The 17,376-nt window shown below is 39.2% G+C and overlaps 1 protein-coding gene across 4 annotated transcripts in view; it reads right to left on the minus strand.

Moving 5' to 3' along the window:
• LOC138750520 (retinol dehydrogenase 12-like) overlaps positions 1-17,376 on the minus strand; it is a 77,967-nt gene that overhangs the window by 18,338 nt on the left and 42,253 nt on the right. For all 4 annotated transcript variants that reach the window (XM_069912622.1, XM_069912608.1, XM_069912615.1 and 1 more), the window contains one exon: positions 4,736-4,891. In XM_069912622.1, coding sequence (XP_069768723.1) covers positions 4,736-4,877 — 142 coding nt within the window. In that variant the 5' untranslated portion in view covers positions 4,878-4,891. The remainder of the gene's footprint in view (positions 1-4,735; positions 4,892-17,376) is intronic.

The following is a 17,376-nucleotide window of genomic DNA, read 5'->3' on the forward strand; positions in this document are numbered from 1 at the left end:
ATTTGAGAGAAGGGGATAGAATCCTTGTAGGGGACAGGGTGTGAGGAAGTGCAGTCAAGGTAATTGTGGAAGTTAGTGATTTTGAAATATATGTCAGTGTAAAGCTCATCTCCCGAGATACAGGAAGGGAAGAGAGTCAGGGTGCAAGTTGGTTGCGAAATGAATGAAGTTGATAAGCTCATATAGACCAATTTCACAACTGAATACGGATTATAAAATTTTGTCCAAACTAATAGATTAGCTAAATGTTTACCTAAATTTATTAATATGGACCAAAAAGGTTTTATTAAAAATAGATCAGTAGATAATATTAGATTTTTAAGTTTAATAGATATGGCTCAGAAAAGAAAAATACCATCAGTGACTTTATCTTTAGATGCAAAAAGGTGTGATAGATTAGAATGGCATTATTTAAATTACTGAAGATTTTTGGAATTCCAACAAATTTTATAAATTGGATAAGAGCATTATATAATTCTCCAAAGGCTAAAGGGATTACAAATAGACAAATATAAAAATCTTTTTTGCTGGCAAGATAATCTAGACAAGGATGCCCACTATCTCCCTTTTAATTTGTATTAAAAACTCAACTTAGATTTCTGTATTCTGTAAGGTAAAACATCATGAGATGGGAATGTGTAAGGAGTTACCCTGCCCTGTACAGGGCTGTAACAAGATGTAAATGCATCCTTGTACTTACAAGATAAGAGAGACATTGATGGATTGAGAGGCAGGAAGCTAGCAGGGAAAGGATAGCAACAGTTTTAGTCATTGGACAAGTAATGATATGATGATGTTCTAAGCATGTATCCAAGGGTATAAAAAATCACCATTTTGCTGATAACGGCAGAATGCATTCTCCGACTAACATGTTTAGTCGCAAGTGTTACAATCCGGTAATAAAGAACAAAGAACCCTGATTTCGACTCAGCCTGGTGTTTGTCTCACTCATTCATGAACAAAGCAGACCTAACAATTCTTGTTATCAGACCAATGAAAAGATTGAATGGGTGTAAATTGAAATGAGTAAAATAGGAGAAAGTAATTCTGAACATATTTTATAAAAATGGCATGAGGAATTATTAAAAGGAAAATTAGATACTAATTTTGAAGCATATACTTACAGTATGGAATGGAGTACATGTAGAAAGAGGAATGAAGAATTAGGATATTAAATCAAAATGATATTAGATCAAAATCCTTTAATTCCTTTTATGGTTAATAATTGTTATTTCAAGGTTTGGTATAATTGTGGAATTTAAAAAAGGGTTGGTTTTTTGGAATCAGTTTTTTTGACTTTTGACCAATTGAAAGTATATCACATAATACAATTTTTTCCTTATTATCAACTTAAATGATATTGAAAAAAAAAGTTAGGGAGGAATTTTAAATTACCAGAATAAAGTCCATTTGAATATCTAATAACAGATACATTTATTGAAAGATTTATAACTAATATGTATATCAAATGACAATAAACTTTTCAGTAAAAGGATTTATTTCAATCTCAATCCAGATGGGAAAAAAAATTAAATATACAGATTCAAAAAGTAGTATGGTCAAAATTATGCTATGAAAGTGTAGCTAATACAATTTATGTGAGATATCAAATGGTACAATTTAGTTTTCTACATCAATTATATTACACTCCATACAAATTACATACACTTCATTCAAATTGTTCTGATCAATGTTTTAGATGTAATAAAGAAATAGAATCTTTCCTGCCTGCAGTATGGCAACGTGAATAGGTAGATAAGTTTTGAAAGGATACAAGTATTTTATTGGGATGAGTTTTGAAGATGCAAATTTTAAAGGATCCCAGAGATTTTTATTGGGAGATACTTCCCAATTAAAGTTAGATATTTATCAAAAGAAGTTTTTAAGTGTAGGAAGAGCAATAGCAAAGAAACCTATAGCTGTAACATGGAAATCTGTTGATATTGCGGGGTTGGATAGATGGTGAAAGGAATTATTAAATTGTATACCATTAGAGAGAATAACGTATAATTGCCGAAATCAACCACAACAATTTGATAAGATTTGGAAACTCTACATGGATTTTATTGCTACGACTTTACCTGCAGCATCCACCACGCCCCCATCCAACCCACCCTAATTAGTTATGGTTTTAGATTATTATGTAATCTGCAATTAATTAAATAAAAGATACAACTTTAGTAGAAGGCTTTTCTTTTTTCCTACTTTTTTGGGGAGGGAGAAAATATATAAAAACTGTATTTTTTTTAGTTTTATTACTATTCGTATGTTATGGATAAATAATGTATACGGTTTGATGCAAATGAACAATTAAAAAAAGTTGTTTAAAGTGAGGACAAGTTCTGCCAGGCAGAGTAGGGTGGTGGCAGAGGGTGACTGGTCAGGTTTTTGGTCCAGATAACTCAGTGTTTTCAGACTTCCTGTATTTGAATGGAGGTATAAATGGATTGGACATCCATTATGAAGATGAGGTGGTCCAGTTTAGGGAATATGAAGCCAATGAAGATATGGAGGGCATATGAAGTATCGCCGATATAGGTGGAGAAGCATTGAAACAAGGGAGTAAAGAGAGTCAAGGTAAGAAGAAACTAGTTTGGTGGGGAAAAAGCAAGCAGAAACAATAGGTCTACCCAGATGGTTGGGTTTATGTATCTTGGATAAAAAGTAGAAATGAGCAGTGTGGGAATGAGAGACAATGCAGTTGGTGGCCATGGGAGGGAAATGACCAGGGGTGATAAAGTTGGAGATGATGTTGGAGACAGTGGTTTGATGTGCTCTGGGAGGGGTAGATAGGAGGTGTCTGAGAGCTGTCGTCTGGCTTCAGCATGGTAGAGGTCAGTGCGTCAGAATACAACAGCACCATCTCGTCTGCAGGTTTGATGGTGAGGTGGGGATTGTTGCGGAGGGAGGGGAGGGCAGAACGTTAGAAGGAATGAAAATTAAAATAAGAGAGTGATGAAGTTGAGATGGTCAATGTCTCGGTGGCAGTTGAAAATGAAATGATCCAAACCAGAAGGAGGAAGAAAGTTTAAAGCAGAAGAAGGGGTCTTAGGTAGGGGAAGTAGAGAGTCGCAGCCATGGAAACAAGTCCATGGCTTACAATAGGATTCCACTACCAGACACATCTTCCTCTCTCTGCCTTTCGTAAAGACCACTCCCTCCGTGACTCTCTCTCAAGCACTCATCCCTCCCAATTACTTGCCCCCCACCCCCCCCCCCCCCCCCCAGCACATCCCCCTGCACATTTGTACGCACACCTCTCTCTCACCACAGTTCAGGGCACTAAACAGGTCTTTCAAGTGAAGCAAAACTTCACTTGTATATCCAAAGGATTGATAACTGCATCTGGTGCTCCCTTTATGGCCTTCTCTACATTGGAAAGACTGAATGCAGATTGGAAGATCGCTTCGCTAACAATTTTTGCTCCATCCGCACCCAGTGACAGAAACCTCCCAGCAGCCAACAATTTCAGTTCTGCAAAATCACTCTCACACTCATGTCTGTCCATGGCCTTATGTACTATCCCATCAAGACCACTCGCAAATGGTTGGTACAACACCTTATTTTCCATCTGGGCACTTTCCAGCCAAATGGCTTTAACATCAACTTAAACAGTTTTTGCTTCCCTGCTCTCCACTTCCCCCTCCACAGCTCTCCCCTCCTCCCCTTCCCTCTCTATTCACCAAGCCTTCCCTCCTCCCCTTGATCATTGCTATCCCCTTCCTCCTTCACCATCTATCACCTCCTGCCTTTAGGATCATGCCTCCACCCCTACTCTTTTGTTTAGATGCCTGCTGACAATTTTTCCATTCCTTGATGAAAGGCTCAAGCCTGAAATGTCAGTTATGTATTTTTACTGTTGCTGTATAAAGGACACTATTTGACCTGCTAGGTTTCTCTCTCATTGTGTTTTTACTATTAATGGGCAATATTACTAAACAGTACTGTATTAGTGGTAATTGACAATCAACCCAGAAACACACATCTGAATACTGCACACTGTTTGGCTCATAAATGTCTTTTCAGTTCAAGAGGAACTTATTTCCCAGCTGCATCCACTGAACAAATTTTTTTAAAAATCTTTTACCCACAGTATTAAACAAGAAAGTGAACAGATGCTAGGGTTGAATGCAATACGCAAACATGCTGGAGTACACCTGATGAAGGGCCCAGGCCTAAAACATTGGTTACTCTTTTCTTCCCATGGATGCTGCGTGACCTGCTGAGTTCCACCAGCATGTTTGTGTATTCCACTTTTACCCACATAATATTCCAATTTTGGGATTATCAACTGAAATTGAAAGTTGTAATTTTCCCCACTGATACAGGTAAAGCAGACAAGTTCAAAATTGATTTTTCTGATGGGCTGGCAGAAGCCAGAAAAGCTGCTCCAAACCTTCCTTGGTTTTGGGTACACATCTCAATGTTCTTGACATTATTTAACCAAATCAGGCAACATTAAAGGATCTCCATGTGCTGCTCAGTTAGATTGCCTGATAGGAACCTGCAATAGGTTATTAAGATGAGGCAATACCCTTTTAACATTTAAGGATGTGCATATCCCAGGGTATCTGTTTATAATTTCACCCATATACACACTGATTCATGAAGATATTGCAACTGTCTTTTTATCGTGAGGGCTTTGGACATAGTTTGAGGTTGGGAAAAAGGAGGCATTTTCACACAAAAGTGCCAAAAATAAAAGCATTGCTGTTAGAAACAAAGAACAGTGTACCATTGTTGATCTGCTCTGCAAATGCTCGAATAGACATGATATCAGCTAAATTCAATTTCTTCACCATTATATTAGCATTTCCAGATTCCTCTATTATTTCTTTGGCTGCAGCATCTCCTTTTTCGGTGTCTCTGCATGCCATAATAATCTGGGCTCCTAAGGACACAAGAACAATGCAAAAGTGAGAACAGAAAAAAACAAAATGTTAATTGAACACAAAGCTTTCATTGTTCAAGATTTCCATTAAAAAATGCATAAAAGTTGAAATACATGTCCTTGTATGCTTGTTATCAGCTCATCTGCCTTATTCACCATTCTTCTTGGATTTGATTCAAGATCCCTTTATTGTTACATAATAGTGTAACATTCCATTAAACTACAAGGAGTCAACATTAGTGTTACCCTGTGCCGATTACAAGCAAGTGAGAAACAGAAGCAAAAGAAAATCCCTTCAGAGTCATTGAGCATCCGTAGATTCGCCTCCCTCACTCACTCAGCTTCTGTAGCTGCCCAGATGCCTGTTCGATTCATCGGCAACCTGAGCTCCAGATCCATCCTCCAACACAATCAGGAAGCCTTCAGTGGCAAAGACCCTTCGGGAACCCTTCTTGCCCTCAGCACCCCCTCAATCCCAGCTCAGATACCCGGTTCCCAAAAGGCAGTCACCAGCAGCCCGCAACCTATGTGGGTCCTTCGACCACAAATCACCTGCAGCCTGTAAAGGTACCTATGGTACTGAGCCCCTTGCTGGTGTGCTTCTTTGGTCACAGTCCTGTAGTGTTATTACTTCTGCTTCTCCTTCTCAAAAGGGTGTGTTCTTCATATTTCTGGTACCGTGCACTGGTCCTCTGCTCTCCCGGAGTCTGCAAAGCCTCGAGGTCACTACCAAGCACAAGTGCCACCATCTTGGAAACATACCTCCTCAGTTGCAGGATATTACTAAGAAACATAGCCAGCATCTTTAACTACCAATTTAAAGAGGCACTGGCATTAGGATTGGGCAACTGAACCCTTTGGAGCAACTCTGCTCTCCCAGGTCTGCATCAGGGGCAATGCTGCCACTGAAGCAGGACTATTAGCACCACTATTTTTTTTTAAATCAGTGTATCCATTAAACAGAACCAGTTACTTTATTTTCTAAACTTGGAATTTCAAAGACAGATTAAGCAATCGCTAATGTTCTCCATATCTGGTCTGTTTTTTGCCTCTTCTGAATCTGACCTCACTTACCATACCCCTACCAATCTAGTTTGACTCTTCCCATCAACTCCAGCAAATTTCTTCCGTAATCATCTTCCCTAAACAATTTCTTGGAACCAAATTTTCTTTCACCCAAGCTGCTCTTCAAAAAAACCTTCTTTTAGCTATGATCCTGCATCAAGGAGCAATTTATATTCATCAATTAAGTTATACAATCCAAGAAAGAACACACAAATTTTGCACAGATATCAGGTTTGGGAATTGTGAGCCAACAACACTGATTGCCATATCATGGCTCCATTCACAGTACTGCTATGACAAGAGTTACTTTCCACAGTAGAACTAGCAAACTGACATTAGTCAAACACTTATTAAAACAAGGATTACTCAATTTTCAACTCAAGCAGATAAAGGGGGATAAATGCAGCAGTCATTAATGGCTTATTTCTGAAACCTAATGCAAACAGTTCAAATACTGGTATATTTACAAGCTACAAACAATATATACACACATCAGGATTCAGGAAAAAAAATTATGCCAGAAAAAGATGGGTTTAACCTACAAATTGATGCACAAATGAGCAAAATAAAATCTGATGAGCAGTCAGCCAAACCAAGTGCCGCTAAACTAGAATCAGCTCTGATGAATTTTCAAGGAGAGATACTTGTCAATTATTGTCATCATTTAAAAAGGAATTTCTGTAACTAGGAAGGTAACTCGTGCTAAACTACAGTAAAAGTCTGCTTGGGGAACAGGTTGGTCTGGATTTTCATGTTTTTCCAGTAGTACATCTATGGCAATTACACAATGTACATACGCAATGGCAGAGAGCTTGAAAAGTCCAGATGCAGGTACTCCTCGACTTAAAACCACATTCCGTCTGACCGATTGGTCAAATCTCAAAATGGACAGATATCAGAATTTTGTCAGCATGGAATGTAGAAGTCTTAAATTCAGCTGTTTAATCAAAATTTTTATCATCTGAACTTAATCCCATAGGTGCACTGGCACATCGCTGTGGATCGTCACAGTCTTCATCTTTGTGAGTTGAGGGCAGGGGCGGATATTTGAAGAACATACTCAAGTTTGTTTGGATTGTTTGTTTCTTTTTTCTTTCAAAGATTTGACAATAGCAAAGCTTCCTGAATTTTTCCAAGGAATATTGGCTAATCTTGTGACATTCTGGTCCATGCATTCCTTCTTCATATTGGTTGATTACTTTCATTTTCAATTCCAAATCAAGCATCTTCCTCGGCTTCTTTTTGGATCTATCAGCAAGGGATGAGTTTTTCCTCTTGCTCGCCATCTTCTTACCGCACTTACAGAATGGAAAAGACAAAGGAGGAAAAACCCAACACCCAACCCCAACCAATGAATTTTCCCCTGCAACCGTGTCTGCCTGTCCCGCATCGGACTTGTCAGCCACAAACGAGCCTGCAGCTGACGTGGACATTTACCCCCTCCATAAATCTTCGTCCGCGAAGCCAAGCCAAAGAAAGGATGGACGTGTCGCATAGGTAGGGGAATACGTGTACTCTGGATTTTCGGACTTTTACTGCAGATATTTTTTGCTGAAATGCATCTAGTCCATGAAAGCTTTACAACTAGCACAATATTCAACATTCAAAACATTTCCTCATTGTTCATCCACAATTTTATTTGACTATTAGGCTAATTCACTGGATTTAAACTCCCTTCCACCCAAAAATCTGTACTTTTTTTCCATAAAAGCAATGATGTTTGACTGGGGGAACAAAATAGATGGGATGCAGTATAAAACATAGAAGTTTGTGAATATTTTTTTGAAATTGTTATTTAATTGTAAACCCGTCACCAAAACCATTAAGTAATTATGGCAGAAAATTGTAGGGATGGCCTTCAATGAAGGTTAAGTAATGGAACATCTTATAACAATTATACAGGGACTTACTCAGACCGCACCTGGAATATTATGTGCAATTTTAATCACCTAGCCCAAACAATAATAAATGACAAAGCAAGATCCAGTAAATGTTCACCAGATCGATTCTTAGAATGGCATGGAAATTGTAGGAGAAAGTGGGATAAAAAAGACTGTGTTCACTGGAATAGAGGAAAATGAAAGGGGTTCTCACTGAAACTGGATGTAGAGGTGATGTTTCCATATAACCACTTACAGCACAGAACAGGCCAGTTCGGCCCTACTAGTCCATGCCGTAGCAAGTCCCCACCCTCCTAGTCCCACTGACCAGCACCGGGTCCATACCCCTCTAGTCCCCTCCTATCCATGCAACGATCCCTGGTTGCATATTCTAGAATGCAGGATTAGTTTCACAATACTGCCCAAGAGATTTAGTACTATGATGATGAGAAATTTCTTGACAATGATGAATCTCTAGAATTGTCTCCTGCAGAAAGTCGCAGAGCCCTAGACATTTAATGTATTAAGCAACAATTAAGTTTCTAGGCATAAAAATGTCATAAATATGTGGAGAGAGCAGGCCAACATTGTACAAGATAAAGGATTTGCCATGATCACACTGAAGGACAGAGTAGTTTTAAAGGGCAAAACAGTCACCAACAATTTTGTTTAGTAGCCTAATGTGCAGTACCTTGTTAAAGGCTCTCTGAAACTCTAAATACATCATCATGCACTGCATCTCCTTTACCAAGCCTGCTTGTCAAGCAAGCTTTTTTCTTCATGGAAACATGCTGCCTTTGGTCCATCTTGTCATGTGCCATCAAATACTCGATAATCTCATGCTTGACAATCAACTCCAACCTTTTCCCAAGCACTGGTATCAGGCTAACTGGTCTATAATTTCCTTTCTGCTGCCTCTCTCCCTTCTTGAATAGTGGGGTGGCATTTGTGATTTTCCATTCCTCTGGGATGATACCAGAATCTAATGATTTGTCAAAGATCAACATCAATACCTTCACAATCTCTACCGCAACACCTTTCGGAACCTGAGGATCCAATCCATCTAACCCCCAAATTGTTCCTTCACTCCGAGCTTTCTAATCACCTCTGATGCATTAAACACCCAATACAGTACACCTGATCCCCTTGTGGGTTCATAAACAAACGGCTCTAAAAAGCCATCTTGTACGCGTTCACAAATTCTCTCGAGATACAGTTCAAACCTAATTTTCCCAATCTGATTGTACCTCAAAACCCCACATCCCTACCACAATATTGCCCTTCTGAAATGCCTTGCCCATCTGCTGTTCAGAATCAGAATTTATTGTGATGAACAAGTCACAAAATTTAGTGTTTTGAGGCAGTATCACCTGAAAACCTTCATATTTTGAACCACCTTACAACTATATTATCCATGTGTACACGCCCACATATGCGCACACGCACACACGCACAGTGCATGAAAAGTAAGGCAGTTTCTGGTTCATTGTTTTTTCAGAAATCTGATGCCAGAGGAGAAGGAGCTGTCCCAATGCCATTGAATGCTCATCTTTAGGCTCCTGTAACTGTTTCTTCATGGTGAAGTGGGCATGGTCTGAGTGGTGTGGGTCTTCGAGGATAGAGGCTTTTTTTTTTTAAAAAAGACACCGCCTTCATGTAGATGTCCTCGATGGAGTGAAGTCTGGTGCCTGTGATATCGTAGGCTGAGGTAACAACTCCCTGGAGTTTATTCTTGCCCTGAGAGTTGGCACCTTCATGCCAGGCAGTGATGCAATCAGCCCGAATGCTCTCCATAGTACACCTCTACAAGTATTCAAGAGTTGTCAGTGACATACCAATTCCTCAAACACCTCACAAAGTATAGCCACTAGTAAGTCTTCTTTGTGATTACATCAACATGGAGGCTCCAAGACAGATCCTTGGAGATGTTGACACCCAGGAATTTGAAGTTCTTGTACTTCTCTACTACTGAGTCCTCAATGAGGACTGGGTCACGTTCCCATGACTCCCTCCTGAAGTCCACAATCATCCTTGGTTTTCCTAATGTTGAGCGCAATATTTAGTGTGACACCACTTAAAGAGCTGATCCATCTCCTTCCTGTACACTTCCTCATTGCCATTTGTGATTCTGCTGACAACTGTGGCAATTTTTTGTCCAAATCCCAGCTGCTTTTTGGAGGCCTGCATATAACAACCAGCAGTGTCTTTTTACCCTTGCCATTTAAAAAAAAATATTTAGTTTTACAGACTCATTTTCTACAGGCATTGTAGGGGAACACTCTTCCCTTATACAAGTCCTCTCTTTTCCACCCCCAATCTTTCACCCTCCCTCCCGCTTCAACATCAATAAAGATATGAAAATCAATTACTCAAACTAAACAGTACAAATGCATAGGAAAAAAAGGGAGAGAAAAGAAGGGGGGGAAAGCAGCAGGACCTCTAATTGTCTCCTCATTCTCTACCTTTAAGGACTTGTGTGATTCTATTGTTTACTATATTCCTATTGAGAAAGGCCCTGGGAAGGTTGCTCACACCTGCACTTCTATGTGCTGCAAGTATGGCTGCCACACCTTAACAAATGAGTCATATTTTGCTCTCAAGTTGTAAGTAATTTTCTCCTGGGAACTCAGCTCTATATCTCGGTTTTCCATCTTGTTGTGCTTAATGAGAGTTAGATTTCCAGGTAACCATCAAGCATTTCCTGGCTATGGCCAAGGGAATCTTCAAGAATTGAATTTGGTGTTTTGACAATCTCAGACTCACATCTATAGTATCCCCCAACAGGAACAGCAGTGGATACTCCACCACTGTAATTTTTTTTCCAAAATGTCCCCAAGTTCTACCCAGAAGGGTCTCACCTTGGCTCATAGCCACAATTAATGCACAAAGGTCCCGGTCACTACACCATATCTAAAACACAATTCAGAGCTTTATAATTTTGCCTTGTGTAATTTTTGTGGCATAACATATAGCTGGTGCAAGAAATTAAAATGCTCTAGCCTGTATCTGGCATTAATAACTGCCGACATGCCGTCCCAACAGAAGTCTGACCAGCATCATTCAGGAATTGTTGTTCCTAAATCAGACTCCCATCTTTGCCTCGATTTATGGAGGCCTGGTTTCAGGCTCTCATTTTGAAACACGAGATACATAGCCAAGATGAATTTACATGTGATCCCCTTTGAATTTGAGCCTTCATGTTACTACACGATGGCAGAACCATAAATGGACCTAATTTGTCCCTCAAAAGGGATCTTAATTAAAGGTTGCAGAAGAAAGTTTTGTTTGACAAGTCAAATTTGTTTCTTTTAATTGTTCGAATGACGTGAGCTGCCCCTTCTCGTAACAGTTGTCAATACACCTGATCCTTTTCTGGCACCAAGTGTCCAGGATCTTGTTACCCATGGATATAGGGATTAACTTGTTCTGGGTTAGGGGTGTTTTTAGGAGACAACCCTACTTTTAACCCAATAATCTGGTTTTTTTTGCCACATTTGAATTATATGTTTTAGTATCGTTTTGCCTATTATTGCATTATTAATTTAATATCCCATTTGTAAATAATTTCTCCTGCTATCTTCTCCCCTACCATGTGTAGGCCAATTTGTGCCCAGGGGGCTAAACTATCCCCCTCAAAGAATGAGGCGATAAACCTCACCTGGGCTGCCCAATAATATTTTTAAAGCCTGGGAGACTCATTTCTCCCAGTAACATAACATAACAATTACAGCACGGAAACAGGCCATTAGGCCCTTCTAGTCCACACCGAACCAAACACCCCTTTCTAGTCCCACCTCCTTGCACAATGCCCATAACCCTCCATCTTCTTCTCATCCATATACCTGTCCAACCTTTTCTTAAATAATACAATTGACTCCGCCGCCACTATTTCTCCCAGAAGATCATTCCACACGGCTACCACTCTCTGAGTAAAGAAGTTCCCCCTCATGTTACCTCTAAACCTCTGCCCCTTAATTCTTAACTCATGTCTTCTTGTTTTAAACTTTCCTCCTCTTAACGGAAATAGTCTATCCACATCCACTCTGTCTATCCCTTTCATAATCTTAAATACTTCTATCAAATCCCCTCTCAACCTTCTACGCTCCAAAGAATAAAGACCTAATCTGTCCAATCTCTCCCTATACTCTAGATGCTTAACCCAGGTAACATTCTGGTAAACCTTCTCTGCACTCTCTCCACTCTGTTTATATCTTTCCTATAATTAGGCGACCAGAACTGCACACAGAACTCCAAATTAGGCCGCACCAACGTCTTATACAATCTCAACATCACCTCCCAACTCCTATATTCCATGCAATGATTGATAAAGGCCAGCATACTAAAAGCCTTCTTCACCACCCTATTCACGTGAGTTTCTACCTTCAGGGAACGATGTACCGTTACTCCTAAATCTTTCTGCTCTTCTGTATTCCTCAATGCTCTCCCATTTACCACATATGTCCTATTCTGATTCTTCTTACCAAAATGAAGCACCTCACACTTATCAGCATTAAATTCCATCTGCCATTTTTCAGCCCACTTTTCTAAGCAGCCCAAATCCCTCTGCAATCCTTGAAAGCCTTCTTCATTATCCACTATTCCACCTATCTTAGTATCGTCTGCATATTTACTAATCCAATTCACCACCCCATCATCTAGATCATTAATGTATATAACGAACAACAATGGGCCCAATACAGATCCTTGAGGCACACCACTGGTCACCGGCCTCCAAACTGACAGACAATTATCCACTACCACTCTCTGGCCTCTCCCTTTCAGCCAATGTTCAATCCATTTGACTATCTTAAAATTTATACCTAAAGTCTGCACCTTCCTAACTAACCTTCCATGTGGTACCTTATCGAAGGCCTTACTGAAGTCCATATAGACAACATCCACTGCGCTACCCTCATCCACATTCCTAGTCACCTCTTCAAAAAATTCAATCAGATTGGTCAAACATGACCTTCCTCCCACAAATCCATGTTGAGTGCTCCTGATCAGACCCTGTCTATCCAGATGTTTATAAGTACTATCTCTAAGAATTTTCTCCATTAATTTACCTACCACAGACGTCAAACTTACAGGCCGATAGTTGCCAGGCTTCCTCCTTGAACCCTTTTTAAATAACGGAACCACATGCGCAATGCGCCAATCCTCCGGCACTATCCCCATATCTAATGACATTTGGAAAATTACCGCCAGAGCCTCTGCTATTTCCTCCTTCACTTCTCTCAATGTCCTGGGGAAGATCCCGTCTGGTCCCGGAGACTTATCCACCTTTATATTCTTCAAAAACCTTAAAACTACACCTTTTGTAATCTCTATATTCCCCATATTTACCCAATTTGCTTTTTTTAATCTCACATCTCCCAAAATCCTTCTCCTTAGTGAATACCGAAGAAAAAAAACTGTTCAATATCTCCCCCATTTCTCTAGGCTCCACACACAGTTTTCCGCTCTGATTTTCTAAGGGACCAATTTTGTCTCCAGCTTTCCTCTTACCATTAACATATTTGTAGAACTCTTTTGGATTAGTTTTCACCCTGCTTGCCATAGTTTTCTCGTACATTCTTTTAGCTTTCCTAATTCCTCTCTTAAGATTCCTCTTATATTCAATGTATCTTTCAAACATCTCCTTAACTCCATGCTTCTTATATCTAATGTACGCCTCCCTTTTTCTTCGAACCAAGTTTCCAATATTCCTTGAAAACCACGGCTCTCTCAAACCTTTTGCTCCTCCTTTTAACCTAACAGGAACATAAAGCTTTTGCACTCTCAAAATCTGATCTTTAAAAGAAAGACTTCCATCTCTCTACTACATCCTGCCCATAAAACAAATTGTCCCAATGCACACCCTGCAAGTCCTTTCGCATCTCCTCAAATCTAGCTTTTCCCCAATCAAAAACCTCAATCCTTGTCCCAAGTCAATTTCTCCATGGAGACTCTAGCTACTTTATTCTTCCACAGGAATTGTCTGACATATCCATTAAGTCTTTTTTTTGAACATTTTATTTATTGATCATTATAAAGCATTCAATGAAAAAATACACCTTAGGAAAAAACAAAATACATACAAGTTATTTTTAATGTAAATAAACTCTACAACCACCCCCCCACCCTAACCCTAACCCACCTATCCCTCCCTACCCATCTCTAAACTACCAAAAAAAGGAAAGAGGAGATCACATAACATAAAACTCATCAATTAGTTGACATGGTTCGGAACAACACCCCTAATGTGTGGAAAGGGAATAATAATTTAACCCCATATAATCCAAATACGGGCTCCAAGTTTTAACAAAAAAGGAATAATTATTAGGTAAATTATACATCTTTTCCAATGGAATACAAGCTCTCATTTCCAAATGCCATCTCTGAATACTCAAATTAGTCTAATTTTTCCAAGTTATTGTCAAACATTTTCTAGCCTCAGCTAAAGCCAAATCTCAAAAAAGCAATTTGAAATTTATTTAATTTTAACTCTAAACTCAATCTCTTAATGCATCCTAACAAAAATACTAAAGGATCAAGTAGAGCTTTCACTTTAAAAATAGCTTCTAAAAGTTCCTTAAATCTATTCCAAAAAGCTTTCACCGTCTCACATAACCAAGTAGAATGCAAGAAGGAGCAGACTTCCTTATGACATCTAAAACATAAATCCAAAGAAATAAACTTTATTTCCTTAATTTCTTCAGTTGAATATAATTGATGAAGAAAATTAGAATGAACCAAATGATACCTTATAATTACAATTTTAGTCATACTATTCTCACATAAATTCATCCAATCATCCTGAGAAACAGATACAGCCAAATCTTTTTTCCCATTTTAATCTAGATTTATGAAAATCCACCTTAAGTATTTTATTCTGTAATAAAGCATACATCTCAGATATAAATCCTTTCTTGCCACCTTCAGTAAGTAAAATTTCAAATTTAGACTAGGTAACTGTAAAGTACGCCCAAAATTATCCAACCATAAGTCTTTAATTTGATAAGAAAAAGAGTATTTGAAGATATTATATTTCTCTTTCATTCTTTGAAAAGAAATAAAATATCCTGCTTCATAACAATATTCTACTAATTTAATACCCTTTTGATCCCACAACTTCAAAAGTTAATTATTAAGTGTAAAACGAAAAAGCTTATTTTGATACAAAGGAATTTTACCCAAAATTTTACCTGGAGAACCTGTAGCTTTGTTTTTTTAATACCATAAATCCATTAAGTGTTTCAACCCAGGTAAATTATAATTACTCAATAATTGAGGATTCTATCTATAAATAAACTAATCCATCTTCCTCTCGCCTTTTTGAGATGACTAAAAATCAGCCATCCATTAAGTGTCTTGAAGAAATTCTGGGACAACAGCATGGGCAAAGATTGAAAGACGTATTGTAGAATTGGCATCACATTCATTGTAATACAGTTAACCTTACCAATCAACATTAGAGGCAGGTATATCCACCTGTGTAGGTCCTCCTCAATCTTTCCAAGTAGGGGGAGATAATTCAATTTATATGAATTTTGTAAATTCTTATCTCTCCTTATTCCCAAATACTTCATCCACTTTTGTAGCCACTTAAATTTGCTCCCTCGCTGGTATCCCTCAATCTCCTTTTGTTAGTGGCATTATTTCACTCTCATCATAATTAATTTTGTATCCTGAAATTTTACCATAGATCTCCAGTATAGTTTCATACTGTACTAGTTCTGTCAAATATCAAGACATTATCTGCAAATAATTTTACTTTGTGTTCTTCCTGGCCTATTCTAAATCCTTTGATGCCATGGATCCCAGTGAATGACTTCCACTAACAGTTCAATAGCCAATGTAAATAGAGCTGGAGACAGTAGACAACCCTGTCTACTAGATCAGGTTAGTGGGAAGGCTGAAGATGTTTGCCCATTAGTGACAATTTTGGTCCTGGGTTTGTGATACTATACGTTAACCCAATTTATAAATGAATGTCCCAACCTGAATTTTTCCAGCACTTTCACCAAACAAATCCCATTCCAGTCTATCAAAAGCTTTTTCCACATCCAAGGACATGGCTATACTTGGATCGACCCTTGACTGTGTCAAGTGTATTATATTAAGAAGAATACTTATATTGCCTGCTGATTGTCTTTTCTGACCCTTGCCATGTCTTAACTTAACCCACAATAATTCTATAACGTCTGATCCAATATCACTCCTTTCTAATGAATTAATAATGAATTACCAACAGAGCCACGCTGCCCCCTCTACTTATCTGCCTGTCCTTCTGATACCCTGTGTATCCTTGGACATTCAGCTCCCAATGACATCCATCTGTTAGTCACAACTCCTTGATGACCACCACTCACATCGTACCTGCCAATCTGTAGCTGTACTACAAGGTAATTCACTTTATTTGTTACACTGTGTGCATTTATTAGCCCTGTATTTGTTACTTTTTTTTGACTCCCTGTTGCATTTCAACTCATGCCAATTTTGCCCTACCTGCCCTTCCACACAAACCCTACCAGCTCTCGTGACTTATGTGCCAACCTCATCTTCCTCTTCAGTTTCCTCCCCACTGCAAATCTAGATTAAGGTCCTATCCCCCACCCCACCAGCATAGCTAGCCTCCCTTGCATGATATTGGTTCCTATCCAGTTCAGGTTCAACCTATCCCACTTGTAACAGGTCCACCCTTTCCCAGAAGATTCCAATGATGCAATAATTTGAAATCTTAAACCCTCCACAATCTCCTCAGCCACTCATTTGTCTGCACTATCTTCCTGTTCTGACCTTCCCTAGCTCATGGCACTGGGAGTAATCCAGAGATTACCACCTTGGAGATCCTGCTCTTCAGCCTCTTTCCAAACTCCCTAAACTTACTTTGTAGGACATCTACCCTATTTCTGCTAATAATATGCATCACAACATCAGATGTTCACCTCCCCTTCAAGAATATTCTGCACTTACTCAGAGAGATCTTGAACCCAGGCACCTGGGAGGCAACACATGCAGAATCTCTTATCTGTTCCTCTGACTAGTCCCCTATGACCATCACTCAACCCGAATTCATCCTTCCCTTTTGAGGCTCAGAGCTGACCAATGCTAATGGTCTTGTTTCTGCCTTCCCCAGATGGGTAATCCCCCTCAAAAGTATCCAAAGGGGTATACTTGTTGCTGAGGGTGGATGGCCACAGGAGTACCCTGCACTGCCTAATCTCTTTCTTTCTCCTAATTGTTACCCAGATACCTTCCTTCTGTCTCCTATGTATAATTGCATCTCTGTAACTCCTGTCTATCACCCCCTCAGCCTCCAGAATAATCCAGAGTTCATCCAAATTCAGTTCTAATTGTCTAACAGTTTGAAAGGAGCTGCAATTGGGTGCACTTCTCACAGATGAGGTTAACAGAGATACTGTTGATTTCACTGACTATCCACATTCTGCAAGAGGAGCATGTTCCTGCATCAGGTTGTCATTCCCACTGTCTATTAAAGAGGTAAGAGTTAGAAAAACCTGTTCTCATCTTGCCTCAACTACTTCAACCTCTGTT

This window comes from Narcine bancroftii, chromosome 1, assembly GCF_036971445.1.
Source record: "Narcine bancroftii isolate sNarBan1 chromosome 1, sNarBan1.hap1, whole genome shotgun sequence".
NCBI classification, from domain to species: domain Eukaryota; kingdom Metazoa; phylum Chordata; class Chondrichthyes; order Torpediniformes; family Narcinidae; genus Narcine; species Narcine bancroftii.